A 26,975-nucleotide genomic window follows, 5' to 3' on the forward strand; every position below is an offset into this window, starting at 1 on the left:
TCCATACATTTCTTAACAAACTCTCCGTCAGTGAAAGGCCTACCGCTGCTTGCTATCAGTTTAGCAACCCGAAAGCTGGCCCGAACGGATGCCTGGTTCAGCTGAGCTTGGCGTACAAATGTATTCTGCTGAGATTGTAGTCCACTTTTTAGCTTTGAGAGTTTGTCTGCTCGTATTTGGCCTTGCAAGCTGTTGTACTTGTCTTTGTGACGGGATTCATAGTGTCGGCGAAGATTGTATTCTTTGAATACCGCCACCGTCTCTTGACAGATGAGACAAACAGCCTTTTCTTTGCATTGAACAAAAAATAATCGTTTGTCCACTGCAGGTTAAGTACTCTGCATTCTGAATCAATTTTTCTCTTACCTAACTTTTTCGCCATTATTCCGTTCTCTCTTTGACAGGGCCGGGCCTAGGATTTTTTTTCTGGAGGCCAAATAGGAAAAAAATCCGATAGCATCTCTGGTATTGTTCAGAGGGCCGGGCCAAATGTGCTGACGGGTCGTATTTTGGTGACCACTGCATAGGGAACTTTTTTTATATCGGTTTTAATTATTATCTCCATATAAAAAAGGTGAAAGCGTTTCAATTGAGACTAAACCTTCTTACAGAGAGTTAAAGTAAAAGATCAGAAAGAAAAGAGAAACTACAATGGATAGAAATGTAACTAGATTTTAATTTCATGCCAGACTATTGAAAACCTATTGATTAAGAAAGTTTTATAGGAGATGATAGACAAACTCCAAAGACAATGGAATGTTACATTTGATAAAAAAGGCTACTAGATTGGGGTATTTTGAATTTCAAACAACTGAGTTTAATATGCAACGCGATACACATTATTGAATGAATTGGGACTTGATTAGTATGCATTTTATAAGTAATGAGCTTTAACTGCTCTAAATGAGACAGTTATGCTAACCCTGACAAACAAGGGGTGGTTACATTTTAGTGGGTTCAATTCTATTCAGAATTATAAATGTGTACATTTGTTTCTGGATATTAATTGATGTGAATGTAACTATTGCAGAGAACGGGAAAGCTTTTTTCCCTGAGGAGAAAGCAGCCTAGTTTGCCTTTTGTATTTTTCCAATTTTTAGTATGATCAGTTAATTTGTGTAATTGCAGGAAAGGAAAAAACCAAATATAGTTCTTGATCTTAACAAGGAAGCAGTGATCATAATAGAATACCAGCTACTATGAAGACCCGAATAATAGTAGGCACTGGAATAATAGTAGGGAGTGGAAAATTCCAAATGAATTAATAATAGTAGGCACCGGAATAATAGTAGGCAGTGGAAAATTCCAAAAATAATGAATATTAGTAGGCACGAGATAATTAGTGTCTAAACAGATTCGATGCATAGAATTAAAGCTATGATGGAATATTTATTATAAAATCATAACAAGGACAATCATTATTATTTTAATCAACAGTTTACTAGTAGCATGAAACAAAATAATATGTTTAAATTCCACAATTAGCTACAAATTAAAGTCATGATGATCGATTACATAGGCGACTGTAAAGAAATAATCAACTTTTCTGTCAGTCCAAATAAATGGCTCAATTCAAACTGTTAAACATCAGTTTAAGATACATAAAGAAATATCATATGAAGCAACAAAAGTCTACAAGTGTACTTAGTAGTGATATTATTTGTGTGTATTATCCAGCCTTTTCATTTTTCTTCAATGGTTTCACTTGCATTCATGACTCTTTTCTTCAAACTGCGTCTGGCTTTTGTTACGGTGTCTTTCATCTGACACAGAAATGGCAAAAAAAGTGTTGATGTTTTGCCAGAATGTTTTTCAATGACAGCTTGAACATCATTCAAAAATGCACAGTCAGCATTTGTGTCGTCATCTGCAATGTCTGTCGGCAAGTGTCCAATTGTGCCAACAGAGGTTAATGGGGATGCATCTTGAGATAGAGTTACATCATCAACAGTACTGGGACTGTGACTTTCATCATCATCTTCCTCCCGCATCATCTCATCAGCAGGAATCTCGTCTCCTTCGCAATCAATCAGTTCAATTCCTTCATCTGGTGGTGCATCAGCAGTGGGATCTTTCTTCATTCTGACACCTTTCGGCGGAGTTATTGTTTTCCTCTTTGGATCCCATTTCTTTTTTAATTTAGCCTTCTCCTCAACCTCTTTATCATACAGCTCTTTGTATTTTTCTACCACATCGGCCAATTTCTCTTTCTCCTCTAAAGTGTACTTTTTATATTTTTTCTCCATGCTAATACTACTGATAGCAAGACAACGGATAATCGTGTTGCAAAGTTGTATTACAGTTGCAAATAATTGCTGCAATGAATTGCGTATAACGTAACTCTCGTATATATTAGGCCTACCAATACATTGTAATTATGTATATTGCAACTCTACCAGTGGCAATTGCACGTTCTTACTAGTACTAGTACGTTAGTAAAAACAGCACGTGTGCTTTACACGTAGAAAGTTAATGACATAGAACAATGTTGCTGCTGCACGGACTTAATTGAGGCAAAAATTAATAATCGTTGGCACCCGAATAAGAATCGTAGGCATGCGAAAATTTGAGTTGAAAAAAATAATCGTAGGCATACGATTATTCGGGTCTTCATAGTAGCATATTTAATTTTGACTGATAAGGCATGTGGATTTTCACAAACTATAGTGATGGAATAAGTAAGATTGTTGTGATTTTTGTTCATTGGGGTATTAAGCCCAACCAAATATTTGTATGCAAATGTTAAGCACCTGCTAAAGGCAATGACAGAATCAGTAGAGAAAATGCCAGAGCAGATGCAGCAGCTAAAGAAGCAGCACAAACACTTACTACACAGTATACACAATAACAAAAAATGAATCGATCTCAAAAACAGTATTAATTGATATGCAAAACATTGCACCACAGTGGGAAAAGATGCATGGATACATGAAGGCGCAGAACAGTCTGCAGACGGCCTGTACACAGCTAAAGGCCTACTGTGCCTACCAAAGAATTTATTCCAAAATTGAGCCATGGAAGGAGCCATGTCGCAAAAGGGGGATGATGGACATGGTACAGCGTGTTCCATGTCCCAGAGGTCTAATACCTACTTTAATTTTTTTTTTGTAGGAACTGTTTAATTTGTTGTAGAGAATGTGCAAGGTAACCTCAGGCCCAAACGAGGCCAACGTCCAAAAGGTACCTACCTATTTGAAATAAAACACCTAGAAATAAGTCTAAAAAACCACTGCTCGTACCATCCGCAGAGCGTGGGACTAGTAGAGCGAACAAATGGTACGATAAAACTAAGGCTTAAGAAAACCATGGAAGAGATAAAGAAGCCATGGGCAGAGTGCCTATCACTGGTCAAAATTTATGTGAGGATAGTACCAACTAGCTCGGGATTAACACCTTTAGAGATAGTTCATGGAAGACCATTCCAACTTCCCCTATGGAAAGGTGAACCATGGCAAGAGACTAAGGGTGGAGAAAAACTTGCCCAAAGAACATGTAAGCTGCTGTGATCCCCTTTGTCTCTCTTACAGGAGGTGGTGAAGCCAGGTGACCGGATCCTGATCCGAGTCATAAAAAGGAAGTCCTGGTTCTCTTCACGATGGGAAGACCCATTCGTGGCCCAACTCACCAACCCCCACAGCAGCAAAGATCGCTGAAAAGTCGAAGTGGATTCACCAATCCCAGGTCAAGGTAGTTCGAGACACAGGTGACTCTGAGTAGACTGGAAGTCGGATGGTGCCAAAACCTTTGTCCGTGAAAAACTCATCTGACGTCTACTCACCTGCCACGAGCACCCCTCACTTAACCTTGACCTCCCATAGACTTTGCACCCCCACACAGAAGCCACAACGAAAGCTGTTGCCACCCTCATCACAGTGACTGTACTGTCAGTGGCAGCCTGGGCGTGTCTGAATGCCCCGCCCACAGAGACTCGAGCTGGAAAACAAGATGGTGACATACTCCTGTCACAGAAGAGTGAACTGTTATGAGAAGAACAATCCGGAGAACTACTATGAAGAAGATGTGTGGTATAATTTCATGGTGTTCCAGAAGAAACTAACTGGTGTGAATGAAAGTTGTTGTGTGTAGTCGTATACCCATTTCCACAGGTACCCCACCAGTGTATCCCAAGCCAATTGACCCCTATGCCAAAGACTCTGACACACCGCCATGGTATCCCGACATCCTGAATTCACTGGGCCTAGACGTCACACTTAAATCTGCAGTTGTGCAATGGTGCCCTTTAAGGGGAGTGAACATAACAGTAAGAGATATCAGTGCAATTCAAACCACATGATTCAATCTGGGGCAGTGATGTTCCTGATGACCATAAATTGTGTTCCACCCCCCAGAAAATCATACTGTCACTACTTCCCCAGCTTGGAATGGGTAAAGTTATGCTCCGTGTAGAGACATTGAACTGTCATATGGGACTGCGAGTTTAGATGTCCCACATCCATCAGACATCTAAACTCGCGGTAACATAACACACATTCCCTTCTGCGGTAATATAAAAAGAGGTTTTGGGTGGTGATCTGCCTCCTACTAGCTGACTGAAGTAAGGTAAGTGGAAGACAGTGAGAGGTAAGCGAGAGGTAAGCGACCTGTATCCACAATAGCAGAATGCCAATTACAAGTCCGTACTAGATTTAGGTCTTTTGCCGAGTAAACGTAGCTTATGGAGAAGCACCATCAATTTCGTCACACGCAATTTCTGCGTGTGATGACAAGTAGGCTTTTTGTGTTGTGATAACTACAACAGGGGCCTATGTCCGATTATTATTATTATTATTAATATTATTATTATTATTATCCATTAACCAAACTGTCAAGGCCCTACAGGGTATAGCAGATGATTTAAAAGCCCTTAGGGAAATGGAGTTGCAGGACCGGATGGTCCTGGATCTGATAACAGCCAAGGATGGAAGTGTGTGTGTGCCATAATGGGAGAACACTGCTGCACCTTCATCCCAGATGAAACCAGTACATTACTTGTGCCATAGCTGAAATGAAGGCCCTAGCCAACACAATGGCCCAGGATCACTCAGCCATAGGTGCATCACTGTGGTCGTGGTTTACAACCGGACCATGATTCTCCATTCTCATTGAATTTGCAACCCCCATTCTTGAGATTATGCTACTATTTTGATTTTTTGTCTGAAAGCTATGATTCAAAACACAATCCAGCACACGCTGGTAGCTTACAGTGACATACCGTAACCGGACGAGTCGCCGACGGACGTTTCGCCGAAAGACGTTTGGCCGACGGACAATTCGCGGAACGGACGTTTCGCCAAAACGGGATTCGCGCGCTCGCCCTGCCCCCGGATCGTGTGTGTACATGTTTTTCAACCTCGCCCCCCGGGCCATATATGGCCCGTTACAGATAACATTCATTTAGGAATAACAAGGGCATTTATTCACGGCCAAACACATGCAGAACAGTACGTGACAGAAGAAATAGAGAAAAGTAGTTATAACAGTACTGTAATGAAATTGTAAATCCAGAAATCCTACTCCAGAAAATTTACACCAGCATAGAAAACGTTGAGATTAATCTTTGAATTAAGGTTCTCAGCAAATCATTTTGAATATTTATTTCCTGAAATAATGGGAAATTATTTAAAATTTAAATATTGTTCTGATTGGCACACATCACTAGAAGTAAAAGTGTGTTCCATGGCATTTTCAGGTATTGTTCTCTAAGCCCTCTAGTCTGTCCAAGGCACTTAGAATTTCACATAAGTCTTCTAGTGTTGTTTTTTCTCAGTGTCAGGCACGTAGCTCCAAGCAAGTGTGTGTATGTGTACAACATATATAAGAATATTGAATAAAAAATATAAAACATTGGTAGCACATTGTACTACGTACTTGTATTTAGAAATATGTCCAGCGGGGGAAGTACATTTTGAGCGAGGCTCGGTTTTTGGGAACGGCCCGAAGAAGATCGCATTTTCAAGAAGAGTGGAATGCGTTGACCTTTTTGGAGACCGCAGACAACAAGTCATTTTAACAGGTAACAAGTCATTTTAAGATATAATAGATGTAAAGATTATTTCAGTAAATAGTCTGTTATAATTCGAAGACATATATTTCATTTTTGAGTGCCTAGTTCGAGCTAGTATTTCAACGTGTTTGTGCTCATAACTGCACTATATGTCACGGGAAGAGTATTCAGGAATATTTTTATTAAGCAGCAGCACCATATTTGAACTTTGTAAGACATGCATTTGTCAATGTTTAATCGACATTGAAACCTTTTATGTTTTAAAGTGAAAAATCATTTAAATTTTTGCAGCTCCCGACGGAATGATCCCAGCCGTGTTTGAGGAGCGACTGCGGGGAGTCAGTGCTTGGCTGGATGTCAACGGGGAGGGCATATACCGTAATTACTCGAATATAACACGCACTCGAAAATAACACGCAGGTAATTTTGGGCCAAAAAAATCTGGAAAAACGCAGTACTCGAATATAGTGCACACCTAAAATTTCCCGCTGACAAAAATCAGAAATCTTACCTTTTTTTCTTCGTTTCACGATTGTTTTGTTCAAAACCGGATAGAGAAATCTTCAGGTACGAGCGTGTCGAGTGTCGTCCAGTTGGTGGAGCTATGCGTTTGAATTTTAGGGCAATAGATGATACACAGAGTGGACAAACATATCATGTAGACATGTTATGTTGCAATACCTTTTAGACTTCCTTGAACATTGACTACATTTCAATTGACAATACCATGTTTTAATTCAAATATCTATTGTCATTCTCAAACAAGAAAAGGAACATACAAATTGAATAAATAAATGATTTGAAGATATGCACAATGGAAAAGACTATCACATGTAACAAGGGAATGTACTGCCCCCCGCTGGACATATTTCTAAATACAAGTACGTACTACACTACAATGTAGTATTCTACTTTCCAGCTTATTAATGCAGGATTGTGATGTTTGTGAGGCTTGACGATCTTTAATATGCGTGTATTTTGAATTCAAAGTTGGAAATTGCACAATGTCCGTGCGTCAAAGTGAGTTTGACAATGCTTTTTTCGATCGAAAATTTGTAATTTATTTTAGTTATTGATTATAACACGCACCCCCAACTATTGGAATTAATTATATAGCAAAAATATGCGTGTTATATTCGAGTAATTACGGTATTCCTCCAAACCTTGGAGTCCAGATGAATAAAAATAAAAGCTATTTCCCCATCAATTTCTTTGCACTGTGGAATCATTTCTTGCAGCCGTGAGAACAAATGAAGACAAAGTAGTAGTTGTTTAATTGATAACTCTTTGGAGTTCGAGATACGCAGAAATATACCTGGAAGATGTGGGATAAGACAGGTGTGGATCTCGTCAAGTTGTGCAGGTTTTTTTTTTTCTTTTGTGCCTCAAATTGACAATCCTGTTACTTTACAGTGGAAGCCATCTCAAAATGTACTGCCCCCCGCTGGACATATTTCTAAATACAAGTACATAGTACAATGTGCTGCCAATGTTTTATATTTTTTATTCAATATTCTTAAATATGTACACATACACTCTTTTGCTTGGAGCTACGTGCCTGACACTGAGAAAAACAACAACACTAGAAGACTTATGTGAAATTCTAAGTGCCTTGGACAGACTTTGTGCCTCAAATTAACAATCCTGTTTCTTTACAGTAGAAGCCATCTCAAAATGTACTGCCCCCCGCTGGACATATTTCTAAATACAAGTACGTAGTACAATGTGCTGCCAATGTTTTATATTTTTTATTCAATATTCTTATATATGTACACATACACACTCTTTTGCTTGGAGCTACGTGCCTGACACTGAGAAAAAACAACACTAGAAGACTTATGTGAAATTCTAAGTGCCTTGGACAGACTAGAGGGCTTAGAGAACAATACCTGAAAATGCCATGGAACACACTTTTACTTCTAGTGATGTGTGCCAATAAGAACAATATTTTAATTTTAAATACCGTATTTTCACGACTATAAGGCGCACATAAAAGTCGTAAATTTTCTCCAAAATAGACAGGGCGCCTTATAATCCAATGCGCTTTATATATAGACCAATACTAAAGTTGTCATCACGATAAAATAAATCAGTCGATAGGGTACACCATCTCTCACAACTACGGCAAGCAGCCCCCGACTCTACTATTTTCCCCGTAGAAAAAGTACTGTGCAGTGACTGCTGGGATATGTAGTTCTTTTGTCAATACAGACGCTCCCCTACTTACGAACATTCAACTTACGAACAACGGTACATACGAACATGTCTGCAAATTGCGTTTAAGTCCAAAAATGTTCGCAAGTCCAATTTTGTATTTCGCGCCTTTTTCGGAGTAGTACTTCTTTCCGCCGACGTCTGGCGCTGTGAGAGCTCAGCTCACCGAGCATCTACCTTCTTCTTCGTTGCAATGCGGAAGTGCGTGAATGTATCTCCAGTGTGCAAAGAACCTTTTTCATTTGTATCATTAAATATCTCATGCATCCAATATTGAATATGGTTGGTAAAAAGCTAAAGGCTTCTATTGAGGGAGTTGCAAGGAAGAGGCAAGCCATTTCATTTGAAACGAGTGGCAATAATAACGAAGCTTGATGCGCGTGAGAGTGGTGAGCGTTTCACGGGCATTGAATCATTCGACCGTCAGTACCATTTATAAACAGAAAGATCGAGCAGCAGGACCCAAATATTGAACGTTGCACAAAGTTTGCAAATCAATTGAATGATGCCATACAGTGCTACCGCATCATTTATGATGAAAAAAAGAAGAAAACTGTGCAATCATCATTAGGTCGCTTCTTTTGGCCAGTTTCTAATACATAAATCTCTCTCTCTCTCTACAGTTCTGTACATATTCTCTCCATTTTATTAAAAAAAAAAATTCAGTACAAACCAATGCGTGTTACTTATACAAGCCTTAAACATACAAATGCACTTATATAAACCTTCAATATACTTATATCGGCCTTAAACATAAATTATAATACAAAATATAGCACTGAATCAACTTACAAACAAATTCAACTTATGAACAATCGCTCGGAACCAATTGCGTTCGTAAGTAGGGGAGCGTCTGTACACCCAATGTATTGTGGCCTGTATACATCGACATCAGCACAGCTTGACGAAGGGTGGCAGGCAGCGCTGGGCTAGTTACGCTAGCTACTAGCTAGCTACTATTTGCGAATGGATTGTGGCCTGGCGATCGGCATCAACACAGCCTTGCGAAGCATGGAACACAGCCCCGGGCTAGTTACGCTAGCTACTATTTGTGAATGGATTGTGGCCTGGCGATCAGCATCAACACAGCCCTGGAAGCATGGAACACAGCCCCGGGCTAGTTACGCTAGCTACTAGCTAGCTATTATTTGCAAGTGGATTTTGGCCTGGCGATTGGCATCAACACAGCCCTGGAAGCATGGATTACAGCCCCGAAATAGTTATGCTACCTACTAGCTAGCTACTATTTGCGAATGGATTGTGGCGGCTTGGACGTACGTATAAAACTCAGCGTTTTTGATGACTAATTTGGGTAATTGTTCAATTCGGACACAGAAAATGAGGACTTTGATGGATTTGTGGGTGATGATGACGTGAGTAAGTTGTAAAATGGCTAAATAAAGTACAACCAAACTCAGTTTTGCTTCCGTTGCCTTTTTAAAAACGTGTTTTTAGCGTGTTGGTGTAGCGTGCAAGAACTATATATCCCAGCAGTCACTGCGCACCGGAAACCGGAAATAGAGTCTGGGGCTGCTTCCGGTAGCCAGCGCTATTGAGGTTCGATATTCATATATAATATATATGCGTCTAAAAAACGGTGTGTCCTTTGTGTGTTTAAAATACAGAAATAGCACTCGTTACTGACACTGCGGCTAAAAATACGATGCGCCATATAGTCGTGAAAATACGGTAACTTCCCATTATTTTAGGAAATATATATTCAAAATGATTTGCTGAGAACCTTAATTTAAAGATTAATCTCAACGTTTTCTATGCTGGTGTAAATTTTCTGGAGTAGGATTTCTGGATTTACAATTTCATTACAGTACTGTTATAACTACTTTTCTCTATTTCTTCTGTCACGTACTGTTCTGCGTGTGTTTGGCCGTGAATAAATGCCCTTGTTATTCCTAAATGAATGTTACCTGTAACGGGCCATATATGGCCCGCGGGGCGAGGTTGAAAAACATGTACACACACGATCCGGGGGCAGGGCGAGCGCGCAAATCCCGTTTTGGCGAAACGTCCGTTCCGCGAATTGTCCGTCGGCCAAACGTCTTTCGGCGAATCGTCCGAGCACCGTGACATACAGTACCACTGCATGCCAAACTATGCTGGAGATTCTCGCACTCTTTCGAAGTGTGATGAATCCCAGGATGTCGAGTCCTCTGTGTAAATGTACTTGTTTTGATTAAAAAATTATGTACGCTCATCAAGAGGGACATAGAGGAATTTTTCTCGAGTACCACTGAATACATCATTTTTCGCCTCTGCCTTGAAAAGTGACTTTGTTATTTTTCATACCCTGTGAAGAGTAACTGTTGATTATATTTGTATTCTAGAACCTGGAGGAGAGGGATACAAATTGATGTGTTTAATGAAAATTATTTTAGTTACTACAGGGAGGAAATGTGAAATATGAAAATTATCCTTTTAAATTCTTTTTATAAGCTACCATGATTTCTTTAGCAACTAGAATAGAATTTTACTGACACCTACTGGCAAAGCCTTTCATCACTTTTGTATATAGCACTTCCCTCTTTTTTGTTTCCGCCGTTTGTCACCACCTACTTTGAACAAAACCCTCCCGGCCCTCTGGAGGCGTGGGATTTGGCACGAGGAAAGCTGCGAGACGGACGTGTGTTTTGTCCGTCCACCCCCTCGCCTTTCTCCTCCAGGAGAAAGGAGGGGGGGCAAGACAAAGACAAAAAAGCGAGCGAGCGACGTCCATTTTGGGCAACCTGCCATTTTCCCCTCTTATCGGCCAATGGAGTAAAAACTAATCTCTTTTGGATGCTTACTCTGCTCGAAGATTATTTAGATCAGTGGTTCCTAAACTGGGGGGCGCGCCCCCCTAGGGAGGCGTAAAGAGAATTCAAGGGGGGCGTGAAGTCATCTGCTAAAAAAAATGTTTAAATAGATTATAAGAATAATAAAATCAAAGAACAAATATCTGCCATTAAATACATGCAAAATATGATTATAGCAGTCACTCCGACGGTCCAACCCGTTTTCTATTAAGCTAGTTTTTGTTACGCGTTTTGAACGCGTCACTGATACTAACCACACTGACGCTACTGAGCGACTCGTCACAATCTCGCAACCCGTCAACCCGACCACATGTTCACCTTGTCCACGGTAAGGATTTGTTTCGCTCTTCAATTCTGGATCACATACCTTTCTTTTAGTGATTAAATTTTATTTACGATAACTAGTGAGCAATGTGATGATTTTGATGAATGTTGGTAGTGATAATGGTTATGTTTGTGATGATGATGGTGGTGGTGGGGATGGTGTTATGAGAGGTATCCATTCACGCAGTGGCGGGCCGTCAGGGGCTTCAAGGCCTTCTCTGCTGGCCTAAGAAATATCTGAATCATATTATATTTTGTCCATCAATACGTACTTATTATTCCAAATGGTCTGTTAGCTTCCTTTCATTGCTTTCCCCCCTGGTTGCACTGCTTCCAGATGTGTGTTTTCATATTGAAACATTTAACCAATCACAATTCAGCCATTATTTGTTGCCAGATCAGATCTGCCTCAAAGCCTGCACAATCAGTTCTTGCGGGCTCTGCTGCATTAAACTAGACTGTTGCTTTTAACCAATCAGATTTCGAGTTGGCCACCCCACAATGATTTTTCATAGGCGTTAGCATTTTGCTGGCTGGCACATGTCATTGCTTTCACAAACTATGATTGGCTAGTAGGCGGGCCAAAGCAGTACCGAGGCAGCCGAGATCGCAAACTCCACCCACTATGGCCGACAGAAGCAAAAACAAATAGATTCTGTTTGCTCACAAAGCTATTTTCTAGACGGACTTTTTCAGGAAAAAGATGTACATCATTAAGAAGGGGCGGTCAACTCCGAAGCTAGCAAGCCTGTTACAGCCGGGAAAATGGTGTGTGAGGCACTTTCAGCGCACTAACTTAGCTCCACAAGCAAATAGTATATTGTTGTGTTGATTTAATGCCATTTTCAAAACGGACTATGCCGGAAATATGACAGGACAGGCTCGACTTTTATCATTAGCTTCGATGGCGATAGGAAAGAAGGAAGAAAGAAAGGAGGATGGATATTGTGTAAAAAGGATTTTTGGTGAGTAAAATTACAAATATGGCTATATTCCTAAATAATATTTCAATTGTGGGCCAAGTTCTGATATCTGAAAAATCCAGTGTTTGTATTTAAGCTCCAGTGTTTGTATTTAATCACAAAATGCTGCTAGGAAGTGGATTTGACCCCAGTTTAATTTTGGGCGTTTCACCATTGACTTCCATCGCTGTCTTTTCCCGGGAAAAATCACCCCCCTGGCCTGGTTGTAATGTCTCAAAAGCTCCAGTATTTGTATTCAATCAATAAATGATGCTAGGAAGTGGATTTTACGTAATTTTAGTATTTTAGTGCTTTTTTTGTCATTTCACGTATGGACGTATCGACGTTCATCGCTGTCTTTTTACCGGGGAAATGATACTCCGGGCCCGGTTCTGATGTCTAAAAAGCTCCAGTATTTGTATTTAATCAATAAATGCTGTTTTTGGCTGGATTTTACCCCATTTTCGGGCAATGTTTGCCCGTACGCCATTGACGTTCATCGCTGTCTTTTCCCGGGAAAATCACCCCCTGGCCTGGTTTTAATGTCTGAAAAGCTCCAGTATTTGTATTTAATCATGAAATGCTGCTAGGAAGTGGATTTTACCCCATTTTTGTGCATTAATTTATTGATTATTTTTTATGTGTCGCAGCTGTAGCTGCAGTAGAGGTTTTATAGCCATAAAATAGTTTTTGAGGGTTGGATTGGTACGTTGAAGGCGCTACCAGAAAATGCACCGCCCGCCACTGCATTCACGTGATGGTAATGTTGATGGTGATGATAATGGTTTGGTAATGGTTGTGGTGTTTCCGGCAGTTACAGTATAGTTGTTCAGTTATAATAGTTGTAGTAGTTATAGTAGTGTTTTGTTAATTTGTTGCTATTTTCACTTTGCAGAAATGTTTGGAGCAAAGAAAAGAAAGTACTCGGATGAATACATCAAAAATAAAATAGAATAAGTTCACATGAGCAAAAGAGGAAGTGGGGGGGGGGCGTGCGGGTCTACTGGAAGCAAGAAGGGGGCGTCAGGTAAGATAGTTTGGGAACCACTGATTTAGATGTTTGGAAATAGTCCTAACAGTGTCGTTCGTGCACCGACCCCACCCCAACAAAATGTTGTCTTAAGTTGTCGCCCTTCCCATTGGCCGATCCGCGAGAAAATAGAAAGAGCGCTACCGGTCCGCTGTGAGAAATGGGTTGGGGACCGCTGATTTAAACCAAAGGTCTCCAAACCGGTCCTCAAGGGCCGCTGTGGGTGCAGGTTTTTGTTCCAACCGATCCAACACAAACAGTTTAACCAATGAGGTTTCTGATGAAAAAAGAAGCACCTAACTGCAATCCATTGATTGCACTTCTAGGATACCAGATTGGTGGAAAGGTTTCCTCTTACAGGTTGGAACGAAAACCCGCCCCCACTGCGACCCGTTCTGGAATAGTTTGGGGACCACTGATCTAAACGCTCTGACGTTATTAAGTGAATAAATCTTCTCGTTTTTGTTCTGGGCAAATCATATTTTGATGGTTTGGTCACATATAAAAAATGCACCCAGAACTGTGCATTAATAGATCACATCAGTTTTCCGGTGACATTAATCACAGCTGGTTTGGAAGCGTTTTCAATCATTACATTTTGGCGGGAATGTATTTTGATCGTCCAATAGCATCCTATCACATAAATCGTGTTAAGTGCTCTAGTACTTAAATCACTTTAGGATTTTAGAATAGATGATGAGTGCAGAGTATATTCATAACAATCTTGAAAATGTACCTCAAATAATGACACAGCGTCCTGTTCGGCTAAACCCTCATCCACCTCAAAGCCGTCATCTCTTCTCGCCTGTTGACATAATAATTGATGAAGATGAAAGATGTTTGTGAGAAGTCAAAAAGCCATAACGACAGATTACACATCAATCCCTTTAAAGACCTATTTGGTGTCATAATCATCCCCAACACATTATTAAAGGACATGTGGAAGTCACAATTCTGTGGATAGTGACGAGTCATGCTCTGTTTGTCATTGCTCAGAAGGAGAAGGAAAGAGGTGGGGGGAAAGGAATGAAGGTGGCATGTAGGCATAACAATGATGTAGTGTGTTGCCATTTACCAAAAGTATCTCAAGGGCAGATGCAATTACTGTACTTCTTTGTCTCATCTACGTATATAATTGATGACACGTTTTGCAAATAACTTACATGTTAATATACATGTTAAGTTGGCCCACAACCCTAGTGAGCATAAGCGGTTCAGAAAATGAATTAATAAATAAATGTTACGTTGGACATAATAACTTTACCTGCAAGAGTAAGATAAAGAGATTCCTCACATCTCCACTTGTGTCGTTGTCTATGTCAGCCTCCAGGTCACATTTATGCACTGCAAAATTATAATTACTAATTTATTATACATGTCAATTTTACTTATAATTATATATCATACTTGCTTGCAACAAAGTAAAATCTTTGCTCCTAAAAAACATTGGTGAGACTAAACAAAGAGAAGCCAAAACGCATTGGACTGCTTGGAGTGGACAAAACAAAGAGGATTAAAAAAACGCTTTGAACTGCACCTGCATCCACTACGGACACTCCACAAGACTTCCAGACCTTCATTTGTTTTAACTATTGACGTCTCACTTGTGTTTCTACCGCTCCCTTTAGAGTTGAGACGTACTATGAAGACCCGAATAATAATAGGCACTGGAATAATAGTAGGGAGTGGAAAATTCCAAATGAATTAATAATAGTAGGCACCGGAATAATAGTAGGCAGTGGAAAATTCCAAAAATAATGAATATTAGTAGGCACGAGATAATTAGTGTCTAAACAGATTCGATGCATAGAATTAAAGCTATGATGGAATATTTATTATAAAATCATAACAAGGACAATCATTATTATTTTAATCAACAGTTTACTAGTAGCATGAAACAAAATAATATGTTTAAATTCCACAATTAGCTACAAATTAAAGTCATGATGATCGATTACATACTTAGTGTACTTCAAATTTACCAATTGTTCTTCACTATTCTGACCCTGCAGTCACATTTTGAAAAGACCTAACCGGATGCAGATGTCCGTTAGCACGGTAACTTTGGAGACTGACAGCGGTAGCTGCCTATACGTTAGTAAAAACAGCACGTGTGCTTTACACGTAGAAAGTTAATGACATAGAACAATGTTGCTGCTGCACGGACTTAATTGAGGCAAAAATTAATAATCGTAGGCACCCGAATAAGAATCGTAGGCATGCGAAAATTTGAGTTGAAAAAATAATCGTAGGCATACGATTATTCGGGTCTTCATAGTACATTGTAATCAGGGCCTTCGAATGTAATAAAACAACAGAAAATATGTGTGAGGGCAGAACGGAGTTGGGAGGCTGGCTCAACGGTCGTTCTCCTTGCAAGTAAAGATCTAGAAGACTGTCTTTTTCCTTTTTATTTGTGTGTGAATTTGGGAATGTCTAATGGCGAACCTGACATTTATTTGGTCCTTCGACCAAAGATTCTGAATGTGTGAGCTCACATAAACGGTCATATGGATAAACATTCATGAGAGGATTCCAAACGTGCGAGCTCAGGTGAATCATTCATATGAAAGTCAATATGTGAAGGGATTCGGAATGGGTCAGATCGCGTCCGGGGAAACCCTGTAAATACGAGTCACTAACAGGTGACATATTCACGGATTGCATAAGCATTGATCAATCAATTTGAGCTGGATGTTGCTTCCTGGTTGTTTGAAGGCATACAAATTAAAAGAACTTAGGTTTAAAACTTACACACTTGTCATTGCAATTAAAGTGTTTAATGCAGCTAAATATTTGAGTACAAATGTAACGATTGGCAGGGACAATCTTAGAAAACGGGAAATTAACAATTTTCCTGTCAGGAATACGCCTCGGGTTCGCAGCAATGTCGGACCCAAAGATGCAGGAAGTAGATGAGACAGGAGTGCTGGTAGACAGAACTAAAGGCTTTAATAAGAACTAACAGAAAAAGCCATAAAAACTCAGGACTTGGTAAAAATCAATAAAGAAACAAACCTAAATAGGATAGCACACTGACAGGGAGACGACATGACCAAACGCAAGCAATAATCCAACAACCAGACATACCAGGACGCAACATACAAATAGACACACAAGGGATAATTATTAATCAAATGCACCTGGTCACATAAGGAAGGGTAGCCTAGAGTCTTACATTATTATATATTTGCTTGCAATGAAGAAAGTGCTTTGCTTACTACATCTAAAATGCCTGCTTGCAACGAAGTAAATGCTTTGCTCCTTAATTAGACTAAACAAAAGGGAAGCCAAATTCACTTGGACTGCTGGAATGTGGAGAAGATCCTTCGGCTGCACATGACCTACAGTTGTTTTGACTATTTGACGTCTCATTTCTGTTTCCCACTCCTCCCTTGAGAGCTGAGACGTCCATTGTAACTAGTGTCCTTGAAGCTAATAAACAGTGAAAAGATGCGTGTGACGCCAAAACGAACCTGGACAGAGACCTGTAAGGTTCGATTCTCCTTGCAAGCAAACCCAGAAGATTGTCTTGTCTCTTTATTTGTGCGTGCATTTGGGAATGCCTATTGGTGATCCTATCATATTGGTCCTACGAGCCTGGGAGTCAATATACCGAAGGAATCTGGGCGCTGAGTCGACATCTGGGAAAGACTGTGGCCACGGCATCTAAAACCCTTTGCGGGCTGGAATTCAGCTGAAGGCCTTGGTTCCCGACGGTTGAAAACTCATCCTAAAAGAGTTGAAGACATCTCTGGTAAGTCCACGTTGTGATAACTTTGCACTTTATATAACTGTTAATATAACCATAACAGCAATACCCAGGACCCAGGGTTCACACATGTGTAGCTCTTTATTGCAACACCAGAACCGGACACACAACACCACTCCATCCGGGTCACGCTGTATTTCACAACGGTCACTAGGGGGCGTGGTTAAACACACTTGTATAACCTGAGGCAATTAACAATTATAGTATCAATATATTACACACGTGAATGTTTGCATTTGTGACGGTTTCCGAATGTGGGGGAAGAGCATTCATGTGAAGGTCCATTTGGGAAATGGATAAGATCGCGTCCGGGGGACGGCGACAGTAAAACCCTGTAAATACTAGTCCCTAACAGGTGAAGAGACAGAGTATTAGTCTATAAAACTGAAGGGCGTCGGTGTTCTGTACCTAAGCCGGTCGGTACTTAAACTCTGAGAGTATGCTTGTGTGTTGCGTGTGGAATGATAACCTAAGGAAAACAAACGAAGGTGAAAGGAAAAATAAAAATAACGGGGAAATTACTGCCCTGATTACCTGTTTCAAAATGGGGAGATCGAATAGCAAGGCGGCTAGTGAAGATGATCCGAAACACTGTCTGCCGTGTAAAGATTGGAAATTTGTCGAAAATCAAAGCGCTTCAAGGGTTAAACACCTAAACTTATGGATAAACAAATATGGGTTTGCTGGCCAGCTTAATATACATAAAATAGTAGATCTGCAGGATAAAATACTTACTAAGCAAAGGGGTGATCTATATAAAATGGAGAAGAATGGATATGATGATAACAATTATTGTTTTTTGATGGCAAAAAAAGGTGCGATGCAAATGCAAAGAAAGTTGAGCGGAGTGGGAATGAGCATGTTGATAAGAGCGAGGCGTCTGGAAAAGCAGAACATGCTATTTTATTCCACAGAAATGAGGGTGATGAGACGGGTCCAGTGGGTAAAAAAGAATAGAGCGGCCTCCTCGACTGAAGGAGAATTTTTTTTACCAAGATAGGTGGCGAGCGCGTAGGAATGTTACCCAAGAGAATTGGAGAAAAGAAATGAGGAGGTTAAACAGAAATCGAGTTTTCAATAATGCTGCCTGCTGGGTTTGTGGAGAATTGGGGCATATATCGCGTGATTGCCCAAACAAGAAGGCCTCTAAAAACGAGGCCCAATCGGCATGCCTGCTCAAGATGAATTGAATGAAGACTTTCAATATGAAGATGTTGAGCTAAATTTAGCGGAAATAATGGCATTTGATATGGTTAAACCTGAGATCACATTTTTCGTGAATGGAATTCGATTCGATTTTTTGTGTGATACTGGAGCTTGTAAAACTGCAATTTAAATGGATATTCCAGGTGCTAGGCGTACAAAGTGGAGGATCTTTGTGACAACGGCAGGTGGTCAGGTTACCGCCGTTTCGGAAACAGTTCCGGTTTGGATAAGAGTTTGGATAACAGCTGCTGATTTGATTGACACACGGGAGAGTATTGAAAGCATGAACTCCCTGCATGTGAAAATGTGGTGCAAAATAACTGAGGGGCCTGATGAGGCCTATGAGGAAAAAATTAGCTCGGGCCACTCTGGCCGAGGTTACGGTAGACTACCTGTATGCAGACGGTATTTCTACAGTTGTGGGGGTGGGGGGTTGAGTTGCCTGAGAGGTTGGAAACCCTTTTTCTTGAATGGTCAACTTCACACATTGTACTATACAAGGCATACACGATCAGAGGATGGAAGTGCTACGTGAACTTGTACATGCGGCCCGCAGGGCGACCGATTGGACGGAGTTAGAAACAGAGCTTGATTATATGCAGTCATTCAGCGTGCACGTTTTGTGCCCGATCCGCACACGCTACTAAATAATTTGGACCCCTTCCGTGAAGACATTACATCAATTGTCCCTTGGGGTTGCTGAAGCAAACGTGTGTGGAAAAAAAAGGGTTTTGCTATGGGATAAAATTGTGTTTGCATCATATTTTGAGATTATGGGGTCTCGGCAAAAAAATGTGATATGGTTGGATACCGGATGAGGAATTAATTTATCTGATTATGGACTAATCTTCTCTAAAATTCAATATTCACAGCTAAAACGCGACATTTCAAACATGATACCTCGCTGGGGAGGCATTTGTAAACAGAGCAAAACAAGGAATTTGTGGCAGATAAGATGTGTGTGAGAGGAGAAATCCTGCTTTTTCAGCGAGTCTAAAGCTCACAGTTAGTGGCTAAGAGCGTGCTTCCTTTAAACATTCCAGAGTAGGAGCAAAACATGGTCTGCAGGAAATGCAGGGTTCTGTGGTTACTTTCACATTTTTCGGATTTTACACAAGAATGTCTTTTAAGGTGATAGACAATCTGTTTGGTAAAAGATTGGTTTGTTTGGCTTCGAAATTGGGAATGGAGCAAGATAGCCATTTTTGACCAATTTGTTGATTTCGAAGGGCTCTAAAATAAAGAAAACTAGATTTTGGAGGATAAAATATTATTAATACTATTTTTGAATGGTTGGTTTGTTCAAATACTTTAACATAAGAGATTAGCTGGTTAGAGAAAAAGGGATGAGAAAATTGACAATATTATGACATATTGGTGACAATTTGTGGGTCCTTTATTAAACACTGAAATTTGTCATTGGGAAATACCTAGAAGAAGGTTATTTTCTCTAATTTACTTATTGTAGGTTTTAATTGCGGTAACAGTGAGCTACAGAAAATGGCTCTTATCTTAAGTAAACATCGTCTCCTTGGTGGGGGTGAGACGAGTCGATCCTTTCATGGTGTGAAACAAGTGCTGGAATTATGGTCTAAAAGAGCACTTCCAAATTATGTAATATCAACCTCTGAGTAATGCTTTAAGTAGACGGGTTGTCTAAGAATAAATGGAATGGGCAAAACTCGAACGGAATACGATATATATTGACTGCTACTAAAAAAACTTTAGAGGCAAAACTATTGCCACCTCAATTCTATGTACAGACAGCTAAACTGATAGCATTAACGGAGGTGTATAACTTAATGCAAAACATGGAGGTTATTTTTTTTTTACAAACGGTTAATATACTTGTGTGGGGGTGCATGTGTGTTTCAATGTGTCACTGTTTTTCCGTTATTGCATTATTGGCAAACAAAGAGTTAATCACAGCCACTCGCATGGCAGTCGCTCATGCTGACTGACTAGGGCGACGAAAGGCGGCAATTGAACTTCCAAAACAAATTTCTATTTGTAGATGTGTGGCCCGCATATCTAATACATTAATTACCTATTTCCTTTGGGAATGATTATTGCTGATAGGACAGCAAAAGGGGGTGAGCTGCCAAGAAGCCCCACTGGGGATGGCGGTCTCCACCTGTGATGAAAATTTGCGGGCCACTGATGTAAGGATAAACGACCCAAATGGACAGACTAGTAGCGCATCAACCTCATGGTTCTAAGATCTACTAATGAAAGCCGGGTGGATCCCGACCTTCCAGAGTGTGGAGTATTCATGGTGTCCTCGAGAATTCATGGGTTTTCTCCAGGTACTCAAGTTTTCTCCCACAAATTCCCCTGATTATTAGTGTGAGCGTGAATGGTTGTCCGTCTTCTTGTGTTTTTGATTGGCTGGCCACCAAGATATAGTCAATCGGTCAGATATTAAGGTGGAAAAGATTTGGAAATTTGGAATCGATTTCTGAAATCGCCAATAAGCCCTTTTCAGGGTTGGCGGCTACAGACTATGAAAAAATATTTCATCAAATGATTTTTTTTATCAGAATGCAGCAGCAGTACTCCAAATGTGAAATGTGACGTGGAATAACAAATAACCTGCTCTGCGAAATGGGGAATTTGGCAGCACCGAGAAAGGAAAAAAATTGTACTTCAGCTAACTTGGGTGAGCTGCCATATTGAGTCATGGGAATTCCTATGTCTCGACAGGGGGGATAGTGGCCTTGGTACGGTGCCACTATACAACTTATGGGTTTAAGTTGTTTGCGGAAATTTTTGCAGAGCATGCTTAACCTGTGCTCGGCATATGGACGACATGGAATTCCAAAGAACAATTGACTTATAGTGATAATGGCACCCTAATTGTGTTAACAAAATAATTGACGGGTTTGGCAAAAGGTTCCATATTTCGTTATGAAATCATTGCGCCTACATAACGAGTTTAACCGGACAACAACACATGAAAATCCTATTTGGTAGACCATACAGATCACCATTATTCACTGCACGATTGGAACTGGATGATGAGGCTAATCTGGCTGACCAAAAAAATAAATAAGGAAACACATGGAATTTGGGTTAGCAGAAGGAGACTGTGCTACGGACTGGTGGTGCCAGGAGCCTGGGTGCTCAACCTACAGTAGAAAGAAGAAGCACTAGCACGACCCAAAGTGGGAACGTCCATACCAAGTGTTGCTGACCAACCAGCAGACATGAAAATAGCCGAGAGGAGGATGTGGATCCACCTTTTGGACTGTAAGAAGGTTCTCTCAGTTGAAACGTTTGAGGAGACAGGTGAGAACAACTTTCTGATGTAATAAAACAAAATGAACAAGATAACCACTCCAATATTGATTGGAAGGATTATTGCTCAGGGAGCAATGCCATAAACCATAGCAATCTCTTTTATGTTGGTTTTATTGTCTCCATATGCAAAAAAAGGTGAAAGCGTTTCAATTGAGACTCGACCTTCTTATAAAGGGTTAAAACAAACGACCAAACAAGGGAAAATACGATCGGATATAACAACAACGCCCTTAATCACCATTCTTTGGGGAAAGTGGGTGGGTTTCCTCTGGGTACTCCAGTTTCCTCCCACATTCCAAAAACATGCATGTTAGGCTGATGGAACACTCTAAACTGCCCCTAGGTATGGGTGTGTGTGCATGGTTGCCCATCTCCTTGTGCCCTGCGGTCGGCTCGCCACTGATTCAGGGTGAGCAGCCAGCATGCGACGGCTTCCCCTTTGGCATCCTGCCGACAACTCCAATTATTGGAGTCGACAAATGCACAACATGCTCTGGACAGGAACCAAGAACTACTTTATTGAAAAACTTGGCGTCTTTTAAAGCTTGAGCATAGTACAGTGAAGGACATTCGCCGTCCTTCGCAATCGCGTCTGACGTCTGAGCACAGTACAGTGAGAATGTGAAGGACATCTGCCCTCCTTCGTGATTGTTTTGGCAAAGTGTAATATCTTTAAGGCCAGCCCGACCCTGCCTCATGAACACATGTTGCTATCTGCCACAGTAGGGGTTTTGTAGATTAACGGGTGCCTCAATATTCCACGATAGGAGCTATCTCAGAATGCTCTTCATCGATTACAGCTCAGCCTTTAACACTGACATTCTTATCCCCACCTTCCACCTGCTCCCGGATTAAGGACTTTCTGGTCAACTGACCCTAGCACGCGAAGCTGGGTTGCCACCTCTCATCCGCCCACATGCACAGCATCGGCGCGCCTCGAGGCTATGTGCTGAGTCCAGTACTTTACTTGCTCTATACACACGACTGCAGACCAACGCACCCTGAGCACATCATTGTGATATTTGCGGATGACACCACGGTGGTGGGGATGATCACAGAACGGAATGATACTAAAACTCCATGGGTTGCTAAACACTTTAGTCACTTTTTGTACCTGACTACTTATTTATATGACGACTTTTTCATGTTGACTACTTATCTATGTTTGTATTTTTTGTTGACTACTTATCTGATTGTATTTTATGTTGACTACTTATTATGTTGACAACTTATTTATTAAGTATTTATTGATGATTTATTTGTTCACTTCATGGTGAAGCTTTAAATCTCATTATACTTGTATCCTAAAGACAGTAAAGGCATTCAATTCCAATCGGCCTCAAGATGTCACTGTCTCCACTCATTAGTTAGTTATCGTACATGAGCAATGCATGCAAGACAATTAACAATAGCAATACAAATTGATCACCCAGAAAAAACAATTTCTCCAAGTATAAATACTAATGATTTATTATTACTGATATGCTAACTGAATATACCGCAGTCTTAAAAGTCAAAAGTGAGAATGCCTGTTTGTTGTGTATGTATGATCTACAAATGAATGGTGACCAGTGCTGATGGGACAGCATACCTGTCAACTTATACGTTTTTCCCGTATTTTATACGTTTTTTGATCATTTCAAATTGTGTACGCCGTATAACAATTTTTGTACGGGATTTTTTTTAAGTACGTTTTTTGTAAAACGGATCTCGTTTTACGCATTTCGGCTCTAATCCGGATCGTCTCGGTCACTGGTACCAGACGAAAACGTCATCGTCAACTGCTAATATTGTCATGCTTTAAGCATGATATGCGCACACGCATTCCCCTTTCACACGAAACAGGAAATGATTAAATCATTTCCTGTTTTGTTATTTAAGCAGCTATGAGTCATAGCGCTTGGGTCCGAATACATTCACGGTCGCGTCACGACAACGCGGCGCGACCATAACACTTTTACGTGCACCCTATGTGAGTAAATATGTGCCGCGTTGCATTTGTACGGTTTTCTATTGCTTAATACGGGGAATTCAAATCATTAATACGGGGAGGAATTGGCCCAGGTTGACAGGTATGGGACAGGCTTCAGGAGACTCACAACCCTAATGGGGACAAGCTGTTTATATGTAAGATTGAGCCACAGGATCACCTACCCTGCACATAGGCCGCTTTGTAACTTTCGATGTCCTGAGAGGGATGAAAAGAGAGATTTAATTAGAAGCAGTAAGGTTGGCAGGAGTCCTGGTCAATAATTATATTTTTGCACAATATAACTGTGCCTTTTTTGTGCGTGCACATTTTGATGAACATACATTTGGTTACAATTCCTGCTTTTCAATGCCTAGTCTTACCAGCACTTGTGTCCAGTGATCCATCCAACCAACCAACTAACCACCTGTTGGGGTTATTCTGGATAATATTATAGATGTATGCATTTTAATTACTTTTGTATAAAAGTGTCTTTAATTTGAGACTGGAGCAAATTCGAGGTCACCCTGCTGGCTCCAGCTTGTTGACATAACACCTCACCCTCCAAGGACTGTTTACTGGGAGATAGACCTCATGTTATGATCACGCTGCGTCGCTGGGTCGTCGCAGCGCGATCGGGTGCATCTGTTACCGTGGATGTAGGTAGACCCAAATGCAGGAAGCAGGAGAGGACGAGGCATTCAGCGTGATACGGAGTCCTTTAATGAATCAACCAAGGCGTGGAAACAAACGTGGCCGCATGCGGCGCGCATACGGACAGAGGCAACAGAATAACGACAGCTAGCGACCGCTAGCAACCGCTAACAACAATCAATGATGGTCAACGATAGTGAACGATCCGGCGACGTGTGATGACGCGTCGCTACTTAAATACAGGAAACGAAAGCAATCAATGGATTGGCTACAGCCGGTACGCGTCGACGGCAACCCAGGAGGGCCAAAAGGGCCACTCCTGACACCTCACAACCCAGACACCCAGATGCAAGTTCGCAATGAAGATCTACAAAGAAACTCATAAATTGTTTTGACTGGGACGCCGGCAGTTTACCTTATAAAGACCTTAAGGGTGTTATTCGGTTAGCTTATGCAATTGTTTTGAATCAGATTACATTAAATGTTTTCAGTTTGTCGCGACTAAATACAGAGAAGAATATACTGCACGTCAGAATGCTCAGGAACGAAGGCGCGTTATGAGTGTATTCCCCTTGCAAGTTGTAATCAGTTATGTGAACGATGTCTTCCAGTTTTAATGAAATATTACTAATACTGATTTAATGGTATTAATCATTATTCCAACCCAACCAACCAAAACCAACCAAATGTTTGTTTGTTGTATTTATGTTATTTTTGCTTAGTGGCAGGCAGTGTCATGGTGACATTGCTACTTTGGGTGCATTCAGAATCTTTATCTACTATATGGATTTTCAAAGAAACAAGAATAAGTAGGTCTTGTCATGAGTTCTTAAGCAATTATATAACGAGTGGATGTCCACCGTTGCCCTGATGAAGCTGCTATGCTATACTAGCATTGTCAGCTGTTTTCCTGAGTTCAAGCACTATGGGAATTATAAGTGCCTTTTCACAACACTGTTTGATCCAATGAAGCGCAAAAAGTTTGTAGTCCACCACTTTTAGGCTAGTGCAGAGAAAACAGCTGGTTTTAGACTTCTCTGAAGAAGTGGTCTCTGTTTGCGTCCATGTGAGCCGTGGTGCTATTTGCGCTATGTGGAAAAGTGGAAGGTTGAAACTCATTTCAGAACTAACTTGCTAGTTAGCAGTCTTCCACCTGGTCACAGATTTTGAACTATTTATTTTATACAATTTTTTCCTCAAAATTCTTTACAACATTGTTGCAAAACGGTAGTGATTAAAAAAAAAAACAGACCTCATTAGTAGCTGCGCATAAGATCTCCATTAGAAGGGCTTCATTGGTTCCCGCCCCCTTCATGGCTTTTCGCAGCTCCTTGGCAAAGTACACATTTGGTGGGTCCAGCATGGCCGTTATGGCGTTCTCAAAGCTACCAGTCAACTCCTTTTTCAGGACCTCTTCCAACTCCTAAACAAACACAAACTGTAACATAATGCAATTGTTGACACAGGACAAGACGAGGAAAGAAAAAAATACTTACATCTCCATATTTTTCAAAGTAAGCCTGCTTGATTTCCAGACGCTGGACTGATGAGCGATTAGCAAGTATTTGAATAATAGCTTCTTCATCTGTGCCTGGAAGAAATACAATATTTATGATGAGAAAGTCATTTAATTGGTAAACATTTATTTGTTTCTAATCTTTAATTCTGTGTAGTATTAATTTCATTCAAGTCCCAGTTTCCAAAATGGCGCCGTTCACGCGGGAGCCAGTGGAAGTAGTTCTGTACACTCTTATGTTTTTCGTGAGCCCTTCTATCTTTTTTTTAAAAATTACATTTTAATATTTCTTAATACATTCCTTTTTACTTTACTTTGTACTTTATACTTTTACTTTAATGTTTTTACAACTTTCCTTGTTCTGTTAGCCTGGCTTCTTTCGGCTACTTCTTTTTTGGAACCATTCAGCCATGCCTACGCTGTCACACACATGGGACTAGCTGTTACAATACGCAGCAGAAGGAGCAACACCTCGGTGCCGCCGGAGTTTTGGAGCTGGACAAAAGTGCCGGGACAAGAGGCAACGCTTCTGACCAACCATTCCATCGTGGGATAAGATGAAAGAGCTGCCGGCGCTTACCAGCAAGGGAGTCGAGGTGCCCTACTCTGCTACTGTTGTCTTCAGCTCCAGACTACTGAGGAACTATGCGGATAAGCTTGGAAGAGTGACTCTGCATATTCTCTACCTTGGTCACAGTCTGCAGAAGTTCCCCATCTTGTGGAAGACTTCCTGTGTGTGGTTCCAGTTTTTGTTTCCATTTTTCAGTTTCCATTTACTTTGATTTGCTTTGTACTTTATACTTTTGCTTTGTTGTTGTGCGACCTTTGCGACTGTACTGTCTAACTTATAACTATGCCTTTTCTTGCTACTGTCCCAATGAAATTTCCAGAAAATGGGATGAATAAAGTTATCCAATCCAATCCAAGTAACATTCTCTAATGACACATTGTATCCTGTTTATAAAATTGTGGTCAAAAGTTTCCATGCAAAGAACAATGTGATAGCTGCCTTGAGTTTCCAGTACATCTAAAACTCTGCTTGGTGGAGTGATTGAAACAGACGCGCCTTTGAGAAGTTTTGTTCCATTCTGAATTAATTTGTGGGTTAACATAAAAAAGTGACCAAATCTGCTGGGTCAAAAATATCAGTACAACAGGGCTAACAATTGATTACATGTCACTTGGTCATGTTAACTGAGTTATTTTCAATTGAG

At 40.6% G+C, this 26,975-nt stretch overlaps 1 protein-coding gene across 3 annotated transcripts in view; it reads right to left on the reverse strand.

Annotated features, from left to right (window-relative positions):
• LOC144085521 (annexin A13-like) overlaps positions 1–26,975 on the reverse strand; it is an 88,840-nt gene that overhangs the window by 23,807 nt on the left and 38,058 nt on the right. For all 3 annotated transcript variants that reach the window (XM_077614873.1, XM_077614874.1, XM_077614875.1), the window contains exons 3-7: positions 25,742–25,836; positions 25,498–25,668; positions 23,777–23,810; positions 14,609–14,688; positions 14,081–14,149 (exon numbers count right to left, since the gene is read on the reverse strand). In XM_077614873.1, coding sequence (XP_077470999.1) covers positions 14,081–14,149; positions 14,609–14,688; positions 23,777–23,810; positions 25,498–25,668; positions 25,742–25,836 — 449 coding nt within the window. The remainder of the gene's footprint in view (positions 1–14,080; positions 14,150–14,608; positions 14,689–23,776; positions 23,811–25,497; positions 25,669–25,741; positions 25,837–26,975) is intronic.

This window comes from Stigmatopora argus, chromosome 12, assembly GCF_051989625.1.
Source record: "Stigmatopora argus isolate UIUO_Sarg chromosome 12, RoL_Sarg_1.0, whole genome shotgun sequence".
Lineage (NCBI taxonomy): Eukaryota > Metazoa > Chordata > Actinopteri > Syngnathiformes > Syngnathidae > Stigmatopora > Stigmatopora argus.